The 17,510-nt window shown below is 39.1% G+C and overlaps 1 protein-coding gene across 1 annotated transcript; it reads left to right on the forward strand.

The window, feature by feature from the left end:
• The first annotated feature begins 2,584 nt into the window (after nucleotides 1-2,584).
• On the forward strand, nucleotides 2,585-5,570 carry LOC139161412 (thiol S-methyltransferase TMT1A-like). Its single transcript, XM_070740503.1, has 2 exons — nucleotides 2,585-3,128; nucleotides 4,783-5,570. The coding sequence occupies exons 1-2, from the start codon at nucleotides 2,637-2,639 to the stop codon at nucleotides 5,017-5,019; spliced, it is 729 nt and encodes a 242-aa protein (XP_070596604.1). The 5' UTR covers nucleotides 2,585-2,636; the 3' UTR covers nucleotides 5,020-5,570.
• Nucleotides 5,571-17,510: the final 11,940 nt, after the last annotated feature.

The following is a 17,510-nucleotide window of genomic DNA, read 5'->3' on the forward strand; positions in this document are numbered from 1 at the left end:
CAAGCTGGCCATGGGGACACTAGGAAGGCCCTGTGGAAGGCAGGAAATCATGTTGAGGCTGCGGGCCACAGAGAAGGGAGTAGGGAAGGCAGGCTGTGATGGTTGAGACAGCAGGGCCAACCAGGTAGGCCACGACTTCGCAGGATTACCTGGCAGGCACATCAGGGGCATAGCGCTTCAGGTAGGCAAGTTTCAGAGAAGAGACTGGGTTGGGGAGGGCGAGTGAGAGCTGATCAGGGAACCTGGAGGGTGGCACCTTAGTTCTAAGTTACTTCTCTCCTTGTTTAGTTTCCACCCATTGCTTCTTGTTCTACCCTCAGGTGCTTTGGAGAATAGCCTGACTCCCCCTTCTTTGTGGCAACCCCTGAGATATTGGAACACTGCTACCATGTCTCCCTTAGTCCTTCTTTTCCTCAGACCAGACATAGCCAGTTCCAGCAACCGTTCTTTATACATTTTAGCCTTCAATTCCCTAATCATCTTTGTTGCTCTTCTCTGCACACTTTCTAGAATCTCCACATGTTTTTTATAGCATGGCAACCAAAACTGGATTCAGTATTCCAAGTGTGGCCTTACCAAGGCATTATAAATGGGTATTTTCATGTAATCTTGATTCTATCCCGCTGTTTATGTAGCCTAGAGCTGTGTTGGCTTTGTTGGCAGCTGCAGCATACTGCTGGCTTATGTTTAAATGATTATCCATTAGGAATCCAAGAATCTTCTCACTACTGTTGAACAAGGCACCACATATACTGTACCTGTGCATTTTATTTTTCTTGCCTAAATGTAGAACCTTACTTTTTTTACCATTCTCAGCTGTCAACATGAACAGTCCCACAATTGGATACTATTAGTCTTGCAACCAGTAGGTGGCACCAATCCACTCCAAACAGCACAACTCCATTTTTTCTTTAAAAAAAACAACTCACTACTTGGGCAAAAGGAGTTACCGGGTAACTTGGAGCTGAAAAGAAGCTTTGCTAAAAACAGTGCTATGATTTGGAGTGGCTTAGGCTGTACTTGTGAAACTTAGTGAATTGGATTAGATTATTTTAAAAGACTATAAATGAAGCACTATAAAAGACTACAAATTTTCTGAGATGATTAGAGGGAAATATAAGAAATATAAGAAAACAATTTTCAAAGTACTCATTGGACCTAACAGAGACAATATTTACTAAAGGAAATACAGTACCTTACTAACTCACTAACTGATAGTATAATTTGTTACTTAAAAGATACCATAAAAAGCTGTGGAAGCAGATCAATGCTAACAGCTGGAGCTTGATTTCAAACTTATGATTTATTGAAGTGTGACTGACAGATGGAAACATGTGATTATGAGGAGCTGATTGGACTTTTAAAAGACTTTTTTCGCCATTGAATTTCATTTTGTTTGATAGAGCCCAAAGTTCAAGTCTATCAAGATCCTTCTGTATCTTAAGCCTATCTTCTCGAGTGTTGGATATCCTTCTAGCTTGGTGTCATCTGCAAATTTGATGAGTTCCCCATCTATTTCCTTATCCAAGTCATTGATGAAGATGCTAAAGAGTACTGGGCCTAAACCAGAGCCTTGGGATACCCCACTGCATACTTCCCTCCATATATATGCAGTTCCATTGAGGACTACACATGGAGTGTGGTTGGTCAGCCAGTTTTGAATCCATTTGGTGGTAAAAATGCCTAACCCACATTTTTCTATTTTATCAAGTAGTAGGTTACGGTCTACTTTATCAAATGCCTTACTGAAGTCCAAGTAAATTATATTGACAGCATTCCTCTGGTTCACTAAATTTGTCACTTTATCAAAGAATGCATTGAGATTAATCTGGCATGATCTGTTTTTGATAAACCCATGTTGGCTTTTGTTTATTACTTTGTTTGCTTCTTTTTATAAGAAAATATTGCCATTTTATTTTGGGGCATAGCTACAGCTTCCTTAATTTTGAAACATTTCTGCTCTCAGTTGTTTCTCAAAAACTGCAATAAGACTTTAGAGAGCTATTGATGTTAAAGAGACCTCACGTAATCCACAGCTACACTCCAAAAAAAATATAATACAGTATCTAAAAAAAATAGCCGAGATGAACACTATATGTCGCTGTACTCATTGCAACAATGTCCAGCTCTGACAAGATAGTGGGGAATGGAAGGATTTATATTCCTTGCAGACAGCTTGTAATCGGCATTCAAGGGTTGTTGAAGCACTTGGACACATCGTGTATCCCCAAAAATAAGACTCTGTCATATTTTTTTAAAGCCCTGAAATAAGTGCTTGGCCTTAATGCCATGAACTCAAAAGCCTGATTGGGCTTATTATCAGGGGATGCCTTATTTGGGGGAAAACATCTAACTGTGTCCTCAGGATGACCAGAGTAGTGCTGCTGGATCCTGTTGCCTACAGTTTTTTCTCTGGAAATCCATTCCTATTACCACACAGTTCAAAGGGTGCTTATCTCAAATTGTATCGCTAAAAGATTTATTTTTAAGTGACTGACTCACTGTTGTTGGAAGAATGGGAACAGATCAGATTATTTTGTTATGAAACGTCATCAAGCAGGGACTATCAGGGAGTATTTAAAATGAATCACTGAGGGAATCAAGCAGGACAGGTTTCTTTTCCTAATCTGGCAACAATGCTGGTTTTCATCTTCCAACAATGCCTGAAAACCCTCGCCCTGCCCATCTATGTGCTCGCTCTTTTTGGATTATGGGATCCTATTTGTAAAAGACTCTTCCCATTTATCATGAAGAACTTCAGCAGAGTCTACAATAAAACAATGCACAGGGAAAAGGAGACGCTGTTCAAGAACATGAAGGACTTTGCTGACACCTCGGGAAAGCTTCGTCTGCTAGAGATCGGCGTGGGCACCGGCACCAACTTTCAGTTTTATCCCCCCAACTCTCACGTCACCTGCATAGATTACAATCCCAACTTTAAAAATATTCTCCTGGGAAGCATGGCTCAGAACACGCACCTCCAGTTTGAGGATTTCGTGGTCGCCTCCGCTGAGAACATGTCTTCAGTGTCGGACAACTCTGTGGACGTGGTGGTTGCCACGCTGTTGCTTTGCTCTGTGGACAGCCCCCAGGCTGCCTTGAAGGAGATTCTGCGAGTGCTCAGACCAGTAAGTGAAAGGGCAAAGAGGGAAAATTACTGTATTTTTTGGAGTATAAGATGCACCTTAGTTTTAGGAGAGGAAAGTAGGGGGGGGGGATTTAACTACCAGGTATAGCCTGTTCCTTAGTCTATTCAGCTTCAGCACATTATTTTATCCCCTGGTTAGGGCTGAAAAAAATCTTCAAAGGGAGTATGAATGAAAAGAAGCCTGCAGAGACTTAAGCCTGGAAAAAAGCTACTGCGGAGGGAGTAGGAATAAAAATATCCTGCAAGCCGGGAAGATTGTTAGTATCTTTTTAGGGCTGATAAACCCTTTTTCAAAGGGAGTGGGAATGAAAGCAAGCCTGCAAAGATTTAGGGATGAAAAAAATCTCTTTGGAATACACAGTACAGTTTCCTGCTGTAGCATGAGGTTGGACTAGATGACCTCCGAGATACCTTCCAGCCCTAAAGTGCTATGCTGCTTCAAAGTGTCTTCTGAAGGCACATCTAGTGGCCGGGTTTGCGGTGCTTTCTTCCTTGTATTCCATTCTGTGTGTGTGTGTGTGTGTTCTCTCCCTCCCTTCCTTCCTTCCTCCCTCCTTCCCTCTCTTTCTCTTTCCTTTTCTTTCTCTCTCTCATTTTCTCATTTTCTTTCTTATTTCTTTTTCTGTCTTGTCTCTCTCTTCCTTCCTTCCTTCCTTCCCTCCCTCCCTCCCTCCTTCCTTCCTTCCTTCCTTCCTTTCTCTTCCTTCCTTTCTTTCTTTCCTTCTTTCTTCTCTTTCTCTCTCTCTCTTTCTTAATACTCTGTATGAGCCCTACTAATTGATATAGGTGGATTTTATTCATATATATCTTCATGTGGTCTACTACATCTTCTATATGGAGTATGCCCACAAAACAGCATTTGGACATTTCTTTAATAGTATCTTATGCTTTCCAAGATTCATATAGGCTTCTCAGATTCCACATTCCAATTCATAGTTTTGGGTTGTTCACTAGGGTGAAATTCAAAATGTTTCCTTACTGGTTCTATGGGCATAGCTTGGTGGGCGTGGCAGGTGGGAGATACTGCAAAATCCCCATTCCCTCTACACTCTGGGGCCAACCAGAGGTGATATTTACTGGTACTCCGAACTACTCAAAATTTCTGCTACTGGTTCTCCAGAACCTGTCAGGACCTTCTGAATTTCATTCCTGGTTTATCATGCTTCTAGCAGACTGGGAGATTCTTAGCACCCCTGCCCCATTTAAGAGATACCGGGGCTATTGTTAGGTTTTGCTGCCATTAAAATGATTTTCCTGTAGTAATCTTCCTTTTGTTTTCTACCCTATGCGCACACTATTCAACTGGCTGCCACCACACCATGTGCAGTTCTTCAGAAGCTGTTCTGACCAATGTGGTCTTTGCCTTCAGTCCATACTGATGAGCCATCTGCCACTGGTCCATGGGAGGTATTTGATTCCCTCCAGCCCAGCATTACAGCATAAAAGCCATATTGGGTAGGGGTCCCCAATTCGCCACCCAGGGACGTGTTCTGTGGAGGTTCCAGACTTTTCCTAAGAGTTAATGTCCCCAGGAAGTTGTATAACAACAGTGTTGATTACAGTGTGAATTTTTATGTAATTTCAAGGCGTTCTGCTTTATATTATTATTTTTTGTATTATTTTACTTTTTCCAGGGTGGCGCATACTTATTCATGGAACATGTAGCAGCTGGCAAATCAACCTGGATATCCTTCTGGCAACAAGTCTGTAACCCTACCTGGAGATGCGTGGCAGATGGCTGCACCTTGTTAAGAGAGCCCTGGAAAGATTTGGAGAAAACAGGGTTTTCTAAACTGAATTGGCAACACACCACAGGCCCATTGATCCTAGGTGTAGTTCGTCCCAATATTTATGGATATGCTGTGAAGTAATTTAAGAGAAAGCATCTTTCTCTTAAAATGAGTCTGACTCTGAGGAAAAGGGCAGCATAGGAAACTAATAAATAAACTAAGTAAGTAAGTAAGTAAGTAAGTAAGTAAGTAAGTAAGTAAGTAAGTAAGTAAGTAAAATCAGATTTTTGACTTTAAAGAATTAACAGTGACAATGCATACACCGCAATAAATAAAGTGTTTCCTCTATATCTATACAATTTGGTTCTTAAAAATTCAAAAAGCATTAAACTTTGTAGGGATGGGGACCATGTGAAAGGGTGTGTGTTTATGTACTCCTGCCCTAAGTGGGCCCTTTTGCTCCTGAATGATCTCATTTAGTTCACATGGCCAGAACGATGTAAGATATCTTCTCTGACTTGTATGTGGTCTTGCCTAGGTTGCAACAACACAAATGCTCATTAAAAAGCTGGGGGGTGGAAGATGCTGGAGAGGGATTCACCAATGAGAATGCTGTTGCTCTACTCTGTCTTTGAATGCTTGTAAAATCGTATAAAACCAATAAACACTGCGAAGGCAGTCAGACATCTTTGCATCCTGCCGTGATTTGTCACTAATTCCAACACCTGGTGCCCAAGTGGGGCCTTCTCACCCTCTTATCATCATCTGGAACAGATCCCTAGAAGCATCTTCGTCCTTCAGCGTCAGCTTCAGGACTCCACCCACTGACAAGTATAGGTTGCAGTCTATCTCAAAAACAGTAAAAGCATGCACAGGAACTCAGATTCCTACTACATAAATCAGGTGTTATTTACCAGTCTGTTTTTCTGCTTTTTTTTTACAATCCCCTCCCTCTATCTTCATCTCCTCCCTCTACTTTCTTACCCCTTCTCTCCCACTTCCTACTTCCCTCCGCTCCTTCTCTTCTACCTTCCCTTTCTACTTCCTCTTACTCCCTCTTAAGCTTTCCCTGAGTTACTCTAATCCTAATTCATTTTATATTTAACAGACTGACAACATATTCCCATACATCTTTAAACTATCGGTGTCTCTTCTAAAATCATTATTTGTTATATCATTTTATATTGTTTTTTAAATTTTCTATACATGTAACTCTTTATTCTAGGTACATATTGTTAATCTAATACTGCCTCCTCAAAATCTAATTTGGTCACCTGGGTCCACCCCCATTTATTCTCCGTTTTCTTCTCTTTTAGTCATTCAAATTTAATTTCTGTACATATACTCATTTTCTCTCCAGTCATAAATTTTTTCCTATACTTTATAATATTCGGTATCTTCCTTATCTTTAATTTTAATTTTCAGTCTATTCTTCTCTGCACAGTCCAAGATGTGAAGGAATTTTGGCTGTTTTCCATTTTTGTGCGAATGCACTTCCAGCTGTTGTAACCACATGAACAATTAGATATGTATCTTTCTTATTAAATTTCTCTGGGAAAATACCCAAGAGGAATATCTCTGGTTTTAACTCTAAACATTGTCTCACCATTTACTAGTCTTTGTTCCATTCCTTTGAGTAGTTAATCTAGTTCTGTCATCTCTAAATTAATACTCTCTGATTTACTGTCCTTATCATATCTTGACTGCATTTCAATTCTCATGTACCAATCCATTTTTATCCCTTGTTTCTCCAGTTCTTGAACAGATTTCAATTCCCCTTGTTCGTCGAAATGTCCTGGGATATTTTCCCAATTCAATCTACATTGGGTGCATTAATGCTTCCATTATAGATATCCAAAATAGTATTTTTGAATCATGTTTCTCTTTTAGTTTTCCCTTCTTTCCCTTTTGTAAGTTTTAAAGTTTTATTTTCCACATTTTGACTACTATCTCATGATTCAATTCTTGAGCTTCCAAAAGCCATTTATTTGACTTCTATGTCGCCCAATCCCATAGGACTCAGGGCAGCTAAAAACAATATAAAATACAATACAATGATTTTTTAAAAGTCAAATATTAAATACTAAGAAACAGTAAAACTCATTATGAAACACTGTATAATATCCAGTCGCACAGACACCCATATTATTTGAATTGGGTTTCAGAGGTTAAGGTGGGAGAAAATTTAGGTTGCAGTGACCATCTATGTTTGTGGTTTGATGTAAAAACTTATTGTGAGCATTCCTATACTGCAACCAAAGTATTGGATTTCAGAAAAACAAATTTTAATGCAATGGGGGAATATTTAAATAATGAATTAAAGGGGAGGGATAAAATGGCAGGAGCGAGCACCCAGTGAACTGTATTAAAAAGGCCATCTTAAAAGCCACTGGACTGTATGTAAGGCAAATAACTAAAGGTAAAAGGAAGAAGAAACCGCTATGGTTTAGCAATGATGTAAGGGCTATAGTCAATGAAAAAAAGGCTGCCTATAGGAGGTATAAAGAGTCTGGAAGTATAGCTGATAGAGAAGTGTATAAAATGAGACAGAAGGAGGCGAAACAGATAATATATGCTGCTAAAGCCTCAAAAGATGAAGAAATTGCCAAATCTGTAAAGAAGGGGGATAAAACTTTCTTCAGATATATTAGTGATAGGAAGAAGAAAAACTGCAGCATCACTAAGCTTAGCACCAGGAATAATACATGCATTGATGGAAATAAGGAGATCGCTGACCATTTCAATAGCTACTTCTGTTCAGTTTTCTCAAAAGACACCTTACAATATAATACTATAGATGGATATAACATTGCTTCCAACTGTATGGATTCAGTTCCAATGATCTTAGAAGCCGATGTTTTAGAAGAACTTGAACGATTAAGTTTAAGTTTAATCAGATTTGTATGCCGCCCCTCTCCGCAGACTGGGGCGGCTCACAGCAATAACAATACAATGTAAAATAAATCTAATATTTAAGTTAATTTAAAAAACACCACAAATTAAAACCAATCATACATACTAGCGTACCATGCATACATTTTATAAGCCTAGGGGGAGGGAACATGTCAATTCCCCCATGCCTGACGACAGAGGTGGGTTTTAAGGAGCTTACGAAAGGCTAGGAGGGTGGGGGCAACTCTGATATCTGGGGGGAGTTGGTTCCAAGGGTTGGTTCCTTATTAAAGATAAATAAAGCAATGGGTCCAGATGGCATCCACCCCAGAGTTCTTAAAGAACTCAGATTTGTCATTGCTACCCCCATGACTGATTTGTTTAACCAATCCCTGTTAACAGGAGATGTTCCTGAGGATTGGAGAATGGCCAGTGTTGTGCCTATCCACAAGAAGGGCAGTAGAGAAGAAGCTGGTAACTACAGGCCAGTTAGCTTGATATCAGTTGTAGTTAAAATGATGGAGACTCTACTCATAAAGAAGATAAATCAGCACCTAAAAAACAATAACTTATTGGACCCAAATCAGCATGGCTTTACTAAAGGCAAATCATGTCAGACTAATCTCATTGATTTCTTTGACTATGTCACAAAGGTGTTCAATGAAGGTGGTGCCGTGGATATTGCCTATCTGGACTTCAGCAAAGCCTTTGATACGGTTCCACATAAAGAGCTAATAGATAAATTAGTGAAGATTGGACTTAATCCCTGGATAGTTCAATGGATTTGCAGCTGGCTGAAGCGTAGACATCAGAGAGTTCTTGTTAATGGCGAATATTCTGAACAGAGACAGATTACAAGCGGTGTGCCACAAGGGGCTGTTCTGGGTCCTATTCTTTTTAATATGTTTGTGAGTGACATAGGGGAAGGTTTGGTAGAGAAGGTTTGCCTATTTGACGATGATTCTAAAGTGTGCAATAGGGTTGATATTCCTGGAGGCATCTGTAATATGGTAAATGATTTAGTTGTACTAGATAAATGGTCAAAGCAATGGAAACTGCAAATGTTTACAAATGTAAAATAATGCACTTGGGGAAAAGGAATCCTCAATCTGAGTATTGTATTGGCAGTTCTGTGTTAGCAAAAACTTCAGAAGAGAAGGATTTGGGGTAGTGATTTCTGACAGTCTCAAAATGGATGAGCAGTGTGATTGGGAGGTAGGAAAAGCAAGTAGGATGCTTGGCTGCATAGCTAGAGATATAACAAGCAGGAAGAGAGAGATTGTGATCCCGCTATATAGAGCACTGGTGAGACCACATTTGGAATACTGTGTTCAGTTCTGGAGACCTCACCTACAAAAAGATATTGACAAAATTGAATGGGTTCAAAGACGGGCTACAAGAATGGTGGAAGGTCTTAAGCATAAGACGTATCAGGAAAGACTTAATGAACTCAATCTGTATAGTCTGGAGGACAGAAGGAAAAGGGGGGACATGATTGAAACATTTAAATATGTTAAAGGGTTAAATAAGGTTCAGGAGAGAAGTGTTTTTAATAGGAAAGTGAACACAAGAACAAGGGGACACAATCTGAAGTTAGTTGGGGGAAAGATCAAAAGCAACATGAGAAAATATAATTTTACTGAAAGAGTAGTAGATGCTTGGAACAAACTTCCAGCAGACATGGTTGGTAAATCCACAGTAACTGAATTTAAACATGCCTGGGATAAACATATATCCATCCTAAGATAAAATACAAGAAATAGTATAAGGCAGACTAGATGGACCATGAGGTCTTTTTCTGCCGTCAATCTTCTATGTTTCTATGTTTCTATTAAACATTCACAATTTGGCTGTGACACGATATTAGCATTCAGGGCCTCCAGGCCTGCTGGGGGGCCATTTCTCTTTTCTCTTTCCCTTCTTTCCCTTTTGTAAATTTTAAAGTTTTCTATTTTCCACATTTTGACAACTATCTCATGATTCAATTCTTGAGTTTCCCAAGGCCATTGTTCTTCCACACAAAAAACCAGTTATTTATCATAAGAGTTTTTGCAATTTCTTCAGCCAATTGCACAAACATGTTTAGTGCTCTCTTAGGGAATTTGGTAATTCCAATTTTTCAAACTCCTGATAATATGACCAAAATATACTCCTGTGTATGGGTTTTATTTTTGTGGTTTCTATTTTTATTATGAACCACCCACAATATATCTTATTTTACATCACTGTTTCAACATATACTTATAATTATATAATCATTGTGCTTATCTTCTTAATTATTTTGTACAGATATTCCATGTCATTTCAAAATGAAAAGGTTGTTATATCAACAATTAAGAATAGATTCTAAACTTTCTATCTAAATATTTTGTACATTCTTGCCCTTCATTCACCCATACCCCCCCCCCCCCCCATTGAACTGTTTTGTAACAGTTCCAGATTTCTCTAATTATTGGTATGCGGCATATGGCGGCCGCGGTTTTTAAAAGGTTTTATTCTGATATACACTTTATCTAAGGTCAGTTTGGATTGAGTTTAATATCAAATCAATTGAAGATTTCAGAATCTAGTATTGTATCTAGGATTGTTATTTTCATGTATCATCTTGTTTTCATTTTAATTTTTTGTCTTTTTTTTCTTGTTGTTACCCATTCATAATTTTTCCCCCAAATTTCGTAGTATTTTGAGTCTTCCCTCTACTTTCTTACCCCTTCTCTCCCACTTCCTACTTCCCTCTGCTCCTTCTCTTCTACCTTCCCTTTCTACTTCCTCTTACTCCCTCTTAAGCTTTCCCTGAGTTATTCTAAACCTAATTCATTTTATACAGTAATACCTCATGATACGAACTTAATTGGTGCAAGGAGGAGGTTCGTAAGACGAAAGGTTCGTAAGATGAAACATTTTTTCCCATAGGAAACAATGTAAAGTCAATTAATCCGTGCAACCAAACCCCCCCCCCCCGCAAAAAAACGGCTTTCGGTGACTGCTGGGAAGCCGCGTGGCTGTTTTAAAAGGTGACAGCCGGCCTGGGGGGCTTCCCAGCACCCCCCCGAACCCAGGTTCGGGGTTCGGGGGTGCTGGGAATCCCCCCAGGCTGGCTGCAACCTTTTAAAACAGCCACGCCGCTTCCCAGCTGTCTCCTGAAGCCGAACGCCAAAGCCGAACTTCCACGTTCAGCTTCGGGAGACAGCTGGGAAGCGGCGCAGCTGTTTTAAAAGGTGATAGCCGGGCTGGGCGGCTTCCCAGCAACCTCCCAAACTGAACCCGGGGTTCAGAAAAATTTTGCCTCTTCTTACGAACTTTGTTCGAGTTACGAACCGGCGTTCGGGAGGCTTCTGGGAAGCCCCGCCGCCCGGCTGTCACCTTTTAAAACAGCCGTGCGGCTTCCCAGCAGTCTCCGAACGCCGGTTCGTAACTCGAAAAAAGTTCGTAAGAAGAGGCAAAATTTTTCTGAACCCCGGGTTCGTATCACGAGTTGTTCCTAAGACGAGGGGTTCGTATCTTGAGGTACCACTGTATTTAACTGGTTGTACTGCTCATAATCCTTTTCATTCACATTTATTCACCATTCTCATCTATTTCTTATCTTTTTTTGTAAAAGTTATTTTTATTTTTTCTCCACAATTTCCATATATAAATCAATACATATGCCTTAAAACATATCAGTGACATACATTTTTATCCAATCAATATGAACCAATATTCTATTTTGCACCTATTTTATGCTGTTATTTACCAGTCTGTTTTTCTTTTTTCTTTACACTCCCCTCCCTCTAGCTTCATCTCCTCCCTCTACTTTCTTACCCCTTCTCTCCCACTTCCTACTTCCCTCCGCTCCTTCTCTTCTACCTTCCCTTTCTACTTCCTCTTACTCCCTCTTAGGCTTTCCCTGAGTTACTCTAATCGTAATTCATTTTATATTTAACAGACTGATAACATATTCCCATACGTCTTTAAACTATCGGTGTCTCTTCTAAAAGCATTATTTGTTATATCGTTTTATATTGTTTTTTATTTTCTATACATGTAACTCTTCATTCTAGGTACATATTGTTAATGTAATACTGTGTCCTCAAAATCTAATTTGGTCACCTGGGTCTACCCCCATTTATTCTCCGTTTTCTTCTCTTTTAGTCATTCGAATTTAATTTCTATACATATATTCATTTTCTCTCCAGTCATAAAATTTCACTAATACTTTATAATATTTTGTGTCTTCCTTATCTTTAATTTTAATTTTCAGTCTATTCTTCTCTGCACAGTCCAAGATGTGGAGGAATTTTGGCTGCTTCCTATTTTTGTGCAAATACACTTCTAGCTGTTGTAACCACATGAACAATTAGATATGCATCGTTCTTACTAAATTTCTCTGGGAAAATACCCAAGAGGAATATCTCTGGTTTTAAATCTGTACATTGTTTCACCATTTATTAGATCCATTCCTGTGAACATTTAATCTAGTTCTATCATCTCTAAATTAATACTCTCTAGTTTACTATCCTTATCATATCTTGACTGTATTTGCATTCTCGTGTACTAATCGATTTTTATCCCTTGTTTCTCCAGTTCTTGAACAGGTTTCAATTCTTCTTGTTCGGCACAATGTCCTTATAACGTGCGATATTTTCCCAATTCAATCTACATTGGGTGCATTCATGCTTCCATTATAGATATCCAAAATAGTATTTTTGAATCATGTTTCTCTTTTATTTTTCCCTTCTTTCCCTTTTGTAAATAAAAAAAATTTTCCCCCACATTTTGACTATTATCTCATGATTCAATTGAGGTATAACAAGCAGAAAGAGGGAGATTATGATCCCGCTATATAGAATGCTGGTGAGACCACATTTGGAGTACTGTGTTCAGTTCTGGAGACCTCACCTACAAAAAGATATTGACAAAATTGAACGGGTCCAAAGACGGGCTACAAAAATGGTGGAAGGTCTTAAGCATAAAATGTATCAGGAAAGACTTAATGAACTCAATCTGTATAGTCTGGAGGACAGAAGGAAAAGGGGAGACATGATCAAAACATTTAAATATGTTAAAGGGTTAAATAAGGTCCAGGAGGGAAGTGATTTTAATAGGAAAGTGAACACAAGAACAAGGGGACACAATCTGAAGTTAGTTGGGGGAAAGATCAAAAGCAACATGAGAAAATATTATTTTACTGAAAGAGTAGTAGATCCTTGGAACAAACTTCCAGCAGACGTGGTAGATAAATCCACAGTAACTGAATTTAAACATTCCAGGGATAAACATATATCCATCCTAAGATAAATACAGAAAATAGTATAAGGGCAGGCTAGATGGACCAGGAGGTCTTTTTCTGCCGTCAGACTTCTATGCTTCTATGTTTCTATGTTTCTTGAGCTTCCAAAAGCCTTTTATTTGACTTCTATGCCGCCCAATCCTCTGGGACTCAGTGCAGCTAAAAACAATATAAAATACAGCAATCTCACACTACTCACCAGAGCTTACAAAATGTTTGCCAGACCCATCTTCAATACAGCTCATCTTTCTGGTACCCATATCACATCTCAGACATCAACACCCTCGAAAATGTTCAACGATACTTCACCAGAAGAGCAATTCACTCCACCACTCGAAACAGAATACCCTACGAAACTAGACTTACAATACTGGATCTAGAAAGCCTAGAACTACAATGCCTTAAACATGATCTAAGTATTGCCCACAAGATCATATGCTGCAACATCCTGCCTGCCAACGACTACTTCAGCTTCAGCCACAAGAACACAAGAGCACGCAACAGGTTCAAACTTAATATCAACCACTCCAAACTTGAGTGTAAAAAAATTGACTTTAGCAATCGAGTTGTCGAAGCATGGAACACATTACCTGACTCTGTGGTGTCAACCCCCAACATTTTCCCTTAGAATATCCATGATTGACCTCACTATGTTCCTAAGAGGTCAGTAAAGGGCGTACATAAGTGCACTAGTGTGCCTTCTGTCCCCTGTCCAATTGCCTATATATCTTTTCTTCCATTCATATATCTTTTCCTCTATTCTTCATTGACGTATTCTATTCTCATATCTTTTCTTCCATCCTTTCCCTGATATTATTATTATTATTATTATTATTATTATTATTAATTGGATTTGTATGCCGCCCTTCTCTGCAGATTTACTACTACATGTTTTTATTCTCTTTAACTTTCAATTTGTATCCAGATGGCATCCACCCCAGAGTTCTTAAAGAACTCAGATCTGTCATTGCTACCCCCCTGACTGATTTGTTTAACCAATCCCTGTTAACTGGAGATGTTCCTGAGGATTGGAGAATGGCCAGTGTTGTGCCTATCCACAAGAAGGGCAGTAGAGAAGAAGCTGGTAACTACAGGCCAGTTAGCTTGACATCAGTTGTAGTTAAAATGATGGAGACTCTACTCAAAAAGAGGATAAATCAAGCACCTAAAAAACAATAACTTATTGGACCCAAATCAGCATGGCTTTACTGAAGGCAAATCATGTCAGACTAATCTCATTGATTTCTTTGACTATGTCACAAAGGTGTTGGATCAAGGTGGTGCTGTGGATATTGCCTATCTGGACTTCAGCAAAGCCTTTGATACGGTTCCACATAAAGAGCTGAAGGATAAATTAGTGAAGATTGGACTTAATCCCTGGATAGTTCAGTGGATTTCAAGCTGGCTGAAGCATAGACATCAGAGAGTTATTGTTAATGGCGAGTATTCTGAGCAGAGAGAGGTTACAAGCGGTGTGCCACAAGGGTCTGTTCTGGGTCCTATTCTATTTAATATGTTTGTGAGTGACATAGGAGAAGGTCTGGTAGGGAAGGTTTGCCTATTTGCCGATGACTCTAAAGTGTGCAATAGGGTTGATATTCCTGGAGGGGTCTGTAATATGGTAAATGATTTAGCTTTACTAGATAAATGGTCAAAGCAATGGAAACTGCAGTTTAATGTTTCCAAATGTAAAATAATGCACTTGGGGAAAAGGAATCCTCAATCTGAGTATTGCATTGGCAGTTCTGTGTTAGCAAAAACTTCAGAAGAGAAGGATTTAGGGGTAGTGATTTCTGACAGTCTCAAAATGGTTGAGCAGTGTGGTCAGGCGGTAGGAAAGGCAAGTAGGATGCTTGGCTGCATAGCTAGAGGTATAACAAGCAGGAAGAGGGAGATTGTGATCCCCTTATACAGAGCGCTGGTGAGACCACATTTGGAGTACTGTGTTCAGTTCTGGAGACCTCACCTACAAAAAGATATTGACAAAATTGAACGGGTTCAAAGACGGGCTACAAGAATGGTGGAAGGTCTTAAGTATAAAAGGTATCAGGCAAGACTAAATGAACTCAATCTGTATAGTCTGGAAGACAGAAGGAAAAGGGGGAACATGATCAAAACATTTAAATATGTTAAAGGGTTAAATAGGGTTCAGGAGGGAAGTGTTTTTAATAGGAAAGTGAACACAAGAACAAGGGGACACAATCTGAAGTTAGTTGGGGGAAAGATCAAAGGCAACATGAGAAAATATTATTTTACTGAAAGAGTAGTAGATCCTTGGAACAAACTTCCAGCAGACGTGGTTGATAAATCCACAGTAACCGAATTTAAACATGCCTGGGATAAACATATATCCATTGTAAGATAAAATACAGGAAATAGTATTAGGGCAGACTAGATGGACCATGAGGTCTTTTTCTGCCGTCAGTCTTCTATGTTTCTATGTTTCTATGTTTATAGGACAAAATAAATAAATAAAGAAAAGAAAATACCAAAAAACAGTAAAACTCATTATGAAACACTGTATAATATCCAGTCACACAGAAACCCATATTAAACACTCACAATTCGGCTGTGACAAGATGTTAGCGTTCAGAGCCCCCAGGCCTGCCGGGTGGGGGCGTTTTTCTTTTCTCTTTCCCTTCTTTCCCTTTTGTAAATTTTATAGTTTTATATTTTCCGCATTTCGACAACTATATCATGATTCAATTCTTGAGTTTCCCAAGGCCATTGTTCTCCCATATTTGTTCTTCTTCACAAAAAAACACTTTACCATAAGAGTTTTTGCAATTTCTTCAGCCAATTGCACAAACATGTTTACTACTCTCTTAGGGAATTTGGTAATTCCAATTTTTCAAACTCCTGATAATATGACCAAAACATACTCCTGTGTATGGGTTTTATTTTTGTGGTTTCTATTTTTATTATGAACCACCCGCACAAGTCTTTTCTTTTCTCATCTATCCCTATTCCAAAATCGTTATATTGTATTCCTTTTTCCAATGATTGATTCCTATGTAAGCATACCGGATTGTATTTTCCCCAGTCACAATCAGTCTTGGTGCTTTCCATACTAATGTTCATTTCTTGTGTCCCCTAGTCCTCTCATTTGGGATTGTCGTGGTTATTAGTGCCAGTAAATTAATAACTATGTTTAAATTGTAATTGTAATTGCCCATTGTGTTTTCCTCTTCTAATTTAAAAATCCTATTGTCCTCAAGTGAGACTGGTTTTTCCCAATTTACAAATACAGTGGTACCTCGTCTTACGAACTTAATTCATTCTGTGATGAGGTTCATAAGGTGAAAAGTTCGTAAGATGAAACAATGTTTCCCATAGGAATCAATGTAAAAGCGAATAATGCATGCAAGCCCAAAACTCACCCTTTTTGCCTTACGCCGCTGGAAATCCCTGCCTCCGGAGTAATGTTGCCAGCCGAAGCACCCATTCTTGCACTGCTGGGATTCCCCTGAGGCTCCCCTCCCTGAGAAACCCCACCTCCAAACTTCTGTTGGAGCAAAGTGCCCATTTTTGCCCTGCTGGGATTCCCCTGAGACTCCCCTCCCTGGGAAACTCCACCTCCGGATTTCCATTTTCTTGCTATGCTGCGATTTCCCTGAGGCTCCCCTCATTGGAATTCAAAGCAGCACCGGCAAAAATGAAGGGAATCCCAGCAAGGGGAGCTTCAGGAAAATTGCAGCATCGCAAAAACACGGAAGTCCGGAGGTGGGGTTTCCCAGCGAGGGGAGCCTTCGGCTGGGAACCCAATGGCTTGGGTTCATAAGGTGAAAATAGTTCGGAAGAAGAGGCAAAAAAATCTTAAACACAGGGTTCGTATCACGAAAAGTTCATTAAATGAGGCATTTGTAAGATGAGGTACCACTGTACCATGGTTTTACATATGGTATTTCAGTACTTAAGGTTGGTCTTCCAGTGGATCCCAATGATAATCAGGTGGTCTTATTACATATTGTGGCTATATCATCACATCAGGAAAGCCACACAGAAGTAGAATTACAATCCTTGCCTATGTACAATCCTTGTACATTTTTAAACTATCGGTGTCTCTTCTAAAAGCATTATTTGTTATATAATTTTATATTGTTTTTTATTTTCTATACATGTAACTCTTTATTCTAGGTATATACTGTTAATGTAATACTGCGTCCTCAAAATCTAATTTTGTCACCTGGGTCTACCCCCATTTATTCTCCATTTTCTTCTCTTTTAGTCATTTGAATTTAATTTCTATAAATGTATTCATTTTCTCTCCAGTCATAAAATTTCACTAATACTTTATAATATTTGGGGTCTTCCTTATCTTTAATTTTAATTTTCAGTCTATTCTTCTCTGCACAGTCCAAGATGTGAAGGAATTTTGGCTGCTTTCCATTTTTGTGCGAATACACTTCTAGCTGTTATAACCACATGAACAATTAGATATGTATCGTTCTTATTAAATTTCTCTGGG

Source organism: Erythrolamprus reginae, chromosome 2 (assembly GCF_031021105.1).
Source record: "Erythrolamprus reginae isolate rEryReg1 chromosome 2, rEryReg1.hap1, whole genome shotgun sequence".
NCBI lineage: Eukaryota > Metazoa > Chordata > Lepidosauria > Squamata > Dipsadidae > Erythrolamprus > Erythrolamprus reginae.